This window comes from Porites lutea, chromosome 8, assembly GCF_958299795.1.
Source record: "Porites lutea chromosome 8, jaPorLute2.1, whole genome shotgun sequence".
NCBI lineage: Eukaryota > Metazoa > Cnidaria > Anthozoa > Scleractinia > Poritidae > Porites > Porites lutea.
Window position 1 is genome coordinate 18,459,480 of NC_133208.1, and position 10,633 is coordinate 18,470,112.

The window sequence follows — 10,633 nt, forward strand, 5'->3', positions numbered from 1 at the left end:
CTGTTCGTGACTCTCGTTTGTCATCAGTTCAGATGAATGAGCCAGGGTGCATGGCAATCTACCAATTAGAAATCAGCTGTGATGGACTTTTCTCCATCTCTGACGATATTCTGACCGGATTTGATAAGCCTGCGTCCGGACCTCTCATATTTCCTTTGTTGCATACTTAAACGAAAAGGAAATAGCTAGGAGACGCCTTCGCGCAGTCCAGATTTGACCTCTGTTGTGTAAGGAATTGTCGCCTCAGTTGAAAGCTGTCCGGAAAAAATAACCAAGCAGTTATCGATTAAATATAATTTTTGTAAAAGATAAGAGATATGGCTCTAACAGCGCTGTTTCTCCGCTCGATCGTGGCCGTGTTTATGATGACCGTACTCGCACAGGTGGGTCTCTCCATTAAATAACGTCCATTATGACAAATACTCTGCAAGAACGGTTTTTCCATTTTGGAACAACCACAAAAAAAAACAATAATGTCCCTTCTAATGTTGAATTAATCTACATTTAGTTCCCATGCAGTGTAAGAATGGGGACTTTACGATCCCACGACGCGACGGCAAAGAGAACGTCAAAAACAGCGACAGATTTAGTAGGCAAAACAACAACTTTGCACGTGCATCTCACTTTTTGGTACAGTTCATTTTCCGTTTTTGCACGATTACGACGTGAAATTGCCTAATTTTACTTTTTCTGGAGGACGTAAACAGGCCACGACGAAATTTTATTCTCTTTCTAAACTTGAATATGGTTCTTAGAAATTCAACTCCGGGAGGGTTCGCCTACATTTGACGAAGTAAGTGAGTTGGAATAATCGCGATAAAGACCGAAAGAACACAAATTCATTTTTGAAGCGACGTTTTCGCTGCCTTCGTGTCGTCCTATCGTAAAGTCCCTAATGAGTAGCCTGGAACAGGCTAACGAAATGGCACCGGTGTCAGATGCTGTTTGGTTATGCTAGGTCGACAGTGCTCCATGTTAGGTGTGTTCTATCGTTTGGGGCTTGTACCAGGCAGTAGTGCTCTCAAACAGGACACAACTGTTAATTTTTATCTGTGAAAACAACAAATGTAGCTGTTCAGTGCTTTCGACCCCCAAGTAATTTTAGATGACAAACAACTGCGCACGTAATCTTCCTTGGCCTTTCGCAATAAAACAATATCCCCATAATGGGGGTACATTGGGCTGCTGTCCCGTTGAACAGAAACATATTCACCTGGATAGTTTGAAGAGCTTTTAATGCAATATCAGACAAAATAAAACTTAAACTTAATTTTCCTTGCGAGCTTTAAGAAACAGGAATAATTTTCGGAATTTCCGGTTAGGTCAAATTTGTCTTGTTTTACTGTCATGTTAAATTTTAGGGGGCTGTGGGATCGTAGGGGACTGGGTGAATTGAGGAAATGTCCCAATTTAAAATAGTGCCCATCTTTCTCTCGTTTGAGAAGAGTATTATACTTTGTGAACATCGTTTTGAACAAAATAAGGACAAGCACGGCATCGCATGGAACACAGTTTGTTATCGCTCTTGGAAATCATGCATTGCGCGCGCAACCTGCAGATAATTCATTAATCTCAATGTAATCTGCCAGCACTGCATTTGTTGCGCTCAGGCGCGGATCCACACCGGTTTCCACCGTTTTACGGAAATCGGTCAGGTTTTTCATAATAAATATATTTTTAATAGTTGTAGAACTTTCCAAGTTGAAATCTGGAAAATGGTCTGCACAAATGTTTTCTTTTTCCCAGTTTACGGGCATTAGACAGAAACCGGGGAAAGGGAACTTCAGGGAGTTTAAACCCAAAAAATTCCCGGGGGTGCATCCGGGCTCCCCTAGAAGCTTGCTCCCTCGGCCCCTCGTTTAGGAAATCGGTCAGTATTTATCCTAGATCCGCGCCTGGCGCTGATTTGCAAAATTAACTATATAATCATATGTCATTATACCACTATACGAGAAATTTCTGCAATTTGATTGGCTTAGAGCAGTGGTATTTCAGCTTAATTTGAACTACCTACATGGGAAAATTACAAACCTTTTGCGGTTAGTAGTATAAACAAATAATAGCATGATTTGTACGTGATATTTGGCATAAATACCACTCGTGATATTCCAAAATTGTCACAAATTTTACTCGCCTAACGGCTCGTGAAATTACGTGTATTAATTTCGAAATGTCACTCCTGGTATTTATGCCAAATATCACTACAAATCATGCTATTACCTATACAAATATTGTTAATGAAAACGTACGGTGAGCATTAATTCTTTTAAAAAGAGTTTTAAACTGCATCATAGCTGTCATTCCAGTTAAGTTTGGGTTATTGTTCCAACATTTGGGCACATGCCGTAATAAAACTTTCCTAAGTGTGGCTATACTTTTTAAGCTCCAAAATAACAGCAACACTTTTTAAATGGTTTATTAATTTGATCCTTGGTGTTATTTTGAAAACAGGATGGAAACAGTGTGGCGCGCAAGGAGAAAGAAATTTACGGATCCAAGTTTGATCCATTTTTTCGCACTGAACAGCTTATTATTCGACCAACGAGGAATCTACCAGGTGGATATCACCAACAGCCCTATAATAATTTTATTCCATTTGGGCCTATCTTCCATCTAGATTTACTAAATCAGGTAAGTTTGTGGTGTACCTCTGTATTTTGACATTGTTACATTGTATTTTCTCTTGTAAATGAACCCTGTACACATGGGCACCTAACAAGAATATAGTTCAAAACCACTTAAACATAGCATTGTTAAACGTATTTTAGCATTTAAACGGTATGTATAGGCATAGTTTTATCCCCTAAAAAATTTTTCATCTGTTCGGATTTCCTTGCTGAAAGTCTAGTGATCCAAAAATTATAGGGATCAAAACTTACCTTTTCAAAAATCTCAACCAGAAAAAAGGCTCCCAAAATTCTAGGTGATCTTTTTCGGGTAAGAATCCGTTAAAAAGGGGCAATTATACCATTTTTTAGATGTTCGAAAATCCTAGGAGAGGGAGTCAAACAAGAAATTTTACAACAAACGTTCCGAAAATTCTAGATCTCAAATCGTCTTCCGAGCAGATATTTTCCCAAAATTGACGTTGGGTGCCCCTGTGTATACTCTAATATATTTTAGCATCCTTTATACCTAAATAAGTCCCCTCCTTTCAACCATCTGGCATACTTTAAAGTAAGTTCAATCCCTGTTCTCCATCATAATTATAAAAGAGCCGCTTCTTCTTGATCCCGTTAGTAATTTCCTCCTACGGATCATTCTCCAGTAATTTACTATACATGTACATTAATGATGCAATATTCATTTGAAGATAAACTGTTTGCTATAATCAGGAGCTCCTGCTATAATTAAGTTTTCAGCAAAGAGGGGTGGGTTTTTATTAAATGTTTTTGCACTGAGTAACGCTATAAGGTAAGTTACCACTCCATTCTTGGTCCTCGCTTGAATCACGACTCGATTCTCGATTGTTGTGTCTCAATTCCGAATACTCCATCCATTCCTACGAGACTCATCAAGTAATTCCCTTGAAACGGATACACTATCCAGATCTTTTTCAAACTTGACACAATTAATAGTCATGGTATAGGATATCGAAAATCTGCAATAAAAAGATGGGGTCACAAACTGCTTGTTTTCACCCTGCGTGCCTGGTATTCTAAGTGTTTGTTATTTCTGAGTTTGGTATGGAATGTTGAAAACTTTAACAAACTTCAAAAATAATTTTTATCATATTGCAAAAACCATGAATATTGCCAAGAGAGAATGATCTAGCTCATTCTCTCTTGATATTACTGAAATCTAGAACCTTATATTCATTTTGGGAGGCTATATAATCTAAATTCAATAAAATAATTTTAATTTGCCATTTTATCATTACCTTAAGGATCCCTGTGGATCTAAAAGTAGACTTTTGCAATCATACATACCAAACAATACAAATTCTAATATCCAAATTTGTTTCTTCTTAAAATATGTATATTTTTTGTACCCAAATAGGGAGTGAATAACACTAATAAAGGGGGGGGGGTCACCTTCGAGGTTATTTTTCCCCTTGTCTATTTTCGGACGTTTTGAGTCTAGTTTTCTACAGCAGAGCGGCAGCAGCAAAACTCTAAAATAATAAATCTATCTCTTAACATCATTTCTATGGTCGATAAGAGAACAGACCATGAAAAATTGTTGTCGATTTTTTTTTTACAATAACATTGACAGTTTTTGTCGTCCATTTTCGCTGACTTTTCGCGGAACATCGCTCATGAGAAAGAGAAAAACAAACTTCGCCACAATCACTTTATTTCCATGGTCTGTACTGTTATCGACAATAGCTCTCGACCAATCAGCGGGCGAGAAATTGCTTAGTTATTGTAAAAAAATAGTTGTAACTAATTATTTTATCACGTTAGCCAAAGGTAGTTGTAATAAAAACAGTAATTTCTTTAGGTTCCATAGGTTAGCTGTAGGTTCCGCCGGTTCCGCAGCTTCCACCGTTCTGCGGTCTGTAGTCTTACCCGCTTAAGCTATCTATTACTTTCATGCACCTGCTACGCAGGTGAGCTCGTAATCCAAGTACCAAAAACAGTTCAAAGCGGAAGCTAGACTCGATTGGCAATCGAGCCTAAGCGGAAGCCGAAAATTTCGAAACGAAACGAGATGGAAGAGGTGTTTCCCTGGCTGACAATGGATTCGTTGCTCGTTTTTATGAATTTTTTGTAAAATACAACTGTGCTTTGTTATGCCCGGAAGCAATCCCTTGCTGCTGTATTGATGAAAATAAAAGACGGCTTGAAGTCCTGTGATTGAAGTAACTGTATATTTACAAAAAATTAATGAAACGCTTTGTAATTCAAGTATCACGTTTTCATTTGTAATGTTAGTTTCTTTGTTTGCATGTTCTTGTTAGTTTTGCCTTCCAAATTACGTGAATTATCCTAGGCAAATAAGTTTTACCTGCCACTTGCCCTGTGTCTACTGTTGGCAAAATGTTTTGACCCCCTCTGTTTTGTCAGACCCTGTGATGGAGGCCGAAGGCCTCATGGGCTATTGACTCAAAGGCCATGAGGGCCAGAGGAATTATTGTTTTAGTAAAATCCAACCAGCTGGTCAAAAATATCGATACAAAACAACTTTAGCTGGTTAAAGCTAGACTTAAAGCCATTGTTTTGGTTTTCAAAGCCGGCGCTTTTCGCTATATCATATAGCCTAGTGGTAGCTCAACCAATCAAAATGCAGCATATAATAATAGATCACTAGTTGGATTTCACTTATTCTTAAGAGATCGAAGCTAGCATGACCTTACCAGTGTTTTAAAGGCCCCTATCTTGGCATACTAGTGCCCAACCGATCTGAGCTATAAGCATGGCAGCAATTATAAACTTTACACGTAAATTATGTTCATTCTACAGGCTCTTGATCTGCAAAATTGTATTGCCAACATGACTGTGGAAACAGAAGATGGCGAAACAGTCAGACTCCAGGACATCTGCTTTCAGCCGAAGACAAATGTGTGTGCAGTCGAGAGCCTCTTTCAGTATTTCCAGAACAACAAAACCAGACTGAACAAATGTATATCGCTCTTGGGGTATGACTGCGATGATAAACCATCCTATGACCTTAATGTATATGACTACCATGATCATGTTCTGGATTGCACAAGGTAAGCTTGCTATAGAGCGCATTTGATTAATATTGTGTTCTGAGACATGAATGCAGGAATGAAGTGAAAGTTTGTAGGCTTCTAGGCAACTGAAAAACGGTGTAATCCTGACCTATTTTAGACACGAGTAAGTCATCACCTATAAGCACCTATAATTCTTGTCTCTTTTGTTGTGACAAGAAACACCTAACAGTGATATGGGCTTGCAACCTAACCCCTCGAAATGAGATGCCAGCCGTTTTTTGGGCGAGCGAAGGAAAGCGCGAAGCGAGCGAGGAGCGCTAACGCCTTTTATGCCGTCTAGATTAGCTGGGAGAAACAACACAACTGTCAACAAATGACTAGTAATAAAGGAACACCCCTTCAACATTTTCAAAAGACACGAAAAAGCTACCAAAAACCTTAAACATGCAGCCAAAGTTTAAGACATCCGAACAGATAGATAGTTTTTTGGGCACTCACAAACCAGTGGCGGATCCAGACCTTCAGATAAGGGGGGGGGCGGTCATCTAGATCCTGAGATAATGGGAGGCCCGGTCCTTCAGATAAGGTGGGGGGGCGGTCATCCAGATTCTGAGATAAGGGGGGGCCCGGTCTCCAAATTTTTTTTCGGCTCTACGGGCGTCCTTTTGGTCGAAAAATTAGGGGGGGCGGGCCCCCCGGGCCCCTCTCCTGGATCCGCCACTGCAAACCAACCAAATAGGCTTCTAAAGTGAAAAGAAAACCATTCGAAACTCTCTGAGATATTTGGAAACATTACCCCCAAAATGCCCCATTCACACCAACGAAACATGTTTGATAAAAATCAGTATCAAAAAAATACAACACAGACTTTTTACACAGAATTCAAATGAACTTTAACACGTTACGTAATTGCACTAAATTTGCAGTCGAAAAAAGTACAGTTGGTAGCTTTTATAAAGAAAACAAGTTGAAACCGTGTTTAACTTGACGGCTTTTAAACATGTTTAAAATGGGACTTACTGAACGATTTTACATCATTTGCAGGGTTTTACCGTAAAATTCCGAAAATAAGCCCCTCCATGTATAAGCCCCTCCAAATATAAACCCCCCAAACCGGTAACTCAAAAAACCCTCCTTGAAATCGCCCCTCCAAATGTAAGCTCCCGGGGGGCTTGTACTTGGAAATTGACCTCAAATATAAAGTAAAACAAAGCAAAAACGGTAAATTTCCTTCCAACTATAAGGCTAGCCCAATCGATTTTGAAACGCAAATTTCCCTCCGTAGATAAGCCTTTCCGAATATAAGCCCCTCCAAAAATAAGCCCCTCAAAAAGGGTCTTTGAAAAATATAAGCCCCGGGGCTTATTTTCAGAATTTTACGGTATGTTCGTGTGACAAACTGTAGTTGAGATAAAGAGTTATGAATTCGCCCCATGTACGTAAGGAAATCCGGATTCCTGAATACGGTAAATTTTTTGCTTGTAGAATCGGGAATCCGGGAAAATCCGGAACCCTGGGCTTTTGAATCCGGAATACAGCTCGAGGAATCCCGGGAATCCTACTAAGGATTGGAATTGGAATCCAGAATCTGAGTTCCACTGACAAAACTAAATCCAGTTCCTGGAATCTGGAATTCACTGCGTGGAAACCAGAATCTAAGACATTCTTGGTTTTAGATAAGAGTACATCTTGAAAAAAGTTCTTACCTGAACGGCATCGCTCTTTTTTCAGTTCTCCAACATCAGATGATAATTTGAAATTAAAGGAATCTTGCCTTTCTGCATACGGAGGACCTATTATGCCTGACATGGTACTAGATGGATTTGACGGTAAAGCGTACCAGAATGCTACAACCTTAATTATCACTTTTGTTGTAAATAACCATAAGGATACAACCAAGTTCAAGAAGGCTATGGCGTGGGAAAAGGCGTTCATTGAATACATGAAAGGTTACACAAAGGATCCTAAGAACGGAAATCTGACCATAAGCTTCAGTGCCGAGCGTGCCATTCATGGTGAGCGAGATCGAGAGACTCCGAGTGTCACCGACATAACAATTTAGTCACTACGTACCAAGAAATGCATCAGGTGCTTGTTATTACCAATAGATACCCTTATTAAGTTCATAGGACAGTGTCGCTCTTTCCAATAGATTATGATTGGCTATCATTTTAAACGAGAAAACGTTTTGAAAATTAATTCATCTTTAAAAGCTGCAAAGTTGTGCATGAAAAAGCACAAATCACATAGTTTTTCTTGTGTTGAATAACGCCTTCTGTTAACCCTTTAAGGTGGCTCCCTAGAGTATTTACTAATAACCCTAGCTATCAAGCATACGTTACAGAACGAAATCTAGTTACTTTGTCTTTGCGTGGACGGCGCGCGGATTTTAAAGCTCGCGCCATACTAGTGCTCAGGCTGCGCACGGCCAATTTACTCTGGGGAGCCACCTTAAGTCCCAAGAGTGACCAATATCAATTTTCTCCTTACACTATCAATACATAATCAAGAGAAAAGGTTAGGAGAATAAATAAAGTGATCACTTCAGGGAAAATGTTTTTGATCTTTTAATAAATTGTTTCAACTAATTCTGTAAGGAAATGTATGGAGATCAGTTTTGAGAACTTGCATGTGGATATTGGGGCTTAAAGGGTTAAAGACTTCTTCCCTGTTTCAGTTCTTTTGTAAAAAAAAGTAATAATAATGGTAATGATAATGACTGCAATGACAAAAATAATTAGCAACAAAACAGCTGAGCCACCGCGCCTTCTACTGTCTTCGGTCAATAGACCTTGTCGCGGTTTTCGACGCCATCTTGACGAGTAGGCAAACGTGTGAGAAATTACAGGGTTTGTATGAGAATCTAATGTCGCATAATTTCCGTAAACCGGCTGTTCTGAAAAAAATATCAATTGTAAACTAAAGCTGCAAAGCAAAGGATTGTACTAAAAAATTTCGGGGGCGTACCTTTGCTTAAGTTTCTTCAGACGCTTGCTTTAGATTTTCCATATATTTGTCTGTAATTTTTCCCGGGACTTTATTTACAGACAAATGTATAGAAAATTTAAAAACGTGGTTTTAGGTCTTCTAGCGCATGGAACGCCCCCAGTATTTTTCAGTAGAATCTTTACGAGTGAAGCTTTAGTTTACAATTCATATTTTTTCAGAACAGCCTTTTTAGGCAATTATTCGATATTAGATTCTCATACAAACGCTGTAATTTCTCACACGTTTGCCTACTCGTCAAGATGGCGTCGAAAACCGTGACAAGGTCTATTATCCGATGAACTGACGTCATTTTTGAAGATATCCGCAAACTTCTTCCCATTAAGGTCAACGTCAGCATTGTTATGAAGATTTCTAGACTGAGAGAAGTAACATATAATCTCCTTAATCTTTTAAAGCCTGTTTTCTATATGATCTCTACGATCGATGTGATACCTGCCATCGCTGGAAAAAGAGGTTCAACGATCGTAGCGATCATATGGAAACCACTCTCCAGCGATCTCAGCGACAACGATCGCTGAGTTCTATCCCAGCAATCGTAGCGACTGTAGCGATTATATGGAAAACACCCTCCATATACTGATCGTAGTGATCGTAGCGACCGAAGCGACAACAAAAATACCAGAAAGCACTGCGTAGGTTTGAAATGAGTGAACTCATTTCAAGATTAACGCTGTGAAAGCGTGCAATTTGGTCCTTTTATGGGAGATGCGCAAAGATGTGACTGTCTTAATCTTTAAAGCAAATTTTCAAGGAATATTAAGACGAGAGCAGAAAAACAACCGCTGGAAAGTAAATGGAAAGAAATTTGACTGAGGTCCTGAGGAGATTTTTGAAGAGAAAGAAATCGGTGGTTCCGGGAGAGCTGGTGTCACCGTGACTTTGAATTGAACCGGAGTAAACGATGTTGTTAGACACGGGTCCCTTTGATCTTTGTTCACTTTCTCGGCGATCGCAGCGATCATTATACATGATTACATGGAAGCCATCAATCGCTATAGCGATCGTAACGATCGTAGCGATCACATGGAAACAGAACCACACGTTAATCACCACTACCGAACTATAACTAGACCAGCCAAAGCGACGGATGTCGGAATAAAACGAAGGATTTTCGATGATTGTACCAGTAATGGCGATTTCGAATTTAGTGTTGACCCAACAAATTTATTCTGAAGAGACAAACGGCGCGCATGCGCATAACCGTTATCGCGTCTCTTTAAGTCTCTGCCCCATAAGTGAGCAACATCAATTATCAATATAACGATAAGAGTAAAGATTATGATAATTGTACCATAGCCTAAGGAAAATGCTTCGATCTTTTACCAAATTCTCTCAACTAATTCTATAAGACACGAATGAAATCAGTCTGGAGAAATTGTATGTAGATATTGGGGCTCAACATGGTTAAGGGTTTAGTTGGACTGCAATGCTATGGCGGAGCGTCGCAATAGCAACATTCTCAACTGCTCATGCCACCAAAACCTTAAAATGCTGCTTAACTAATTTTCGCTGATTCTCATCCAGTGCTGAATCGACATTTATCTTAACACGTTTTCTTGTTTGTTTTATTGATTATAGAATTAATATAGTTTATTTCTTGATAGTGCTGATAACGGTTTGGGTCGATTGTGAGTCTGACTCGTCCCCTGCCGTCGCTCGTTATCCTAGCGCTGTTGGTCTGGAGCGTGGAAGTTTCCAACCTTCCGCTTTGTTCCTTTGCGCAGTTAAAGCCCTGGGGAAAAGATACTTGTAGTAAACATAGGTTAAATAATTTAAATTGAAAGTATTGCTAATAATAACTGCTGTTAAATTTTTAAAAAAAGACAACGGGTAATCGAAAGAGATACCTAGTTAATGGGGAAAAAAGTAATAATTTTGGAATAAAAGGACTGAACTTATAATGTGCGCGTTTTATTTCCTAAACAGTAGAAAAGTTAGTATGTTAGGTGTCGTTCATCGTTTGTCTTTATAGTCTCTTTGTTATCTACCACAACTTTTCTACTG

The 10,633-nt window shown here is 39.2% G+C and overlaps 1 protein-coding gene across 1 annotated transcript; it reads left to right on the plus strand.

The window, feature by feature from the left end:
• The first annotated feature begins 242 nt into the window (after positions 1–242).
• Positions 243–8,706, plus strand: LOC140946760 (NPC intracellular cholesterol transporter 1-like). The gene is made up of 4 exons (XM_073395872.1): positions 243–383; positions 2,452–2,631; positions 5,406–5,656; positions 7,352–8,706. Exons 1-4 carry the CDS (start codon positions 318–320, stop codon positions 7,680–7,682), a joined length of 828 nt encoding a protein of 275 aa, XP_073251973.1. The 5' UTR covers positions 243–317; the 3' UTR covers positions 7,683–8,706.
• The last annotated feature ends 1,927 nt before the right edge of the window (positions 8,707–10,633 follow it).

What these genes read in the sequence shown, in the direction of transcription:
- LOC140946760 (XM_073395872.1), top strand. Translation starts at nt 318, where the DNA reads ATGGCTCTAACAGCGCTGTTTCTCCGCTCGATCGTGGCCGTGTTTATG. An exon ending in TGATGACCGTACTCGCACAG is followed by an intron (nt 384 to 2,451) that starts GTGGGTCTCTCC and finishes TTTTGAAAACAG; the next exon opens with GATGGAAACAGTGTGGCGCG. An exon ending in CATGTTCTGGATTGCACAAG is followed by an intron (nt 5,657 to 7,351) that starts GTAAGCTTGCTA and finishes CTCTTTTTTCAG; the next exon opens with TTCTCCAACATCAGATGATA.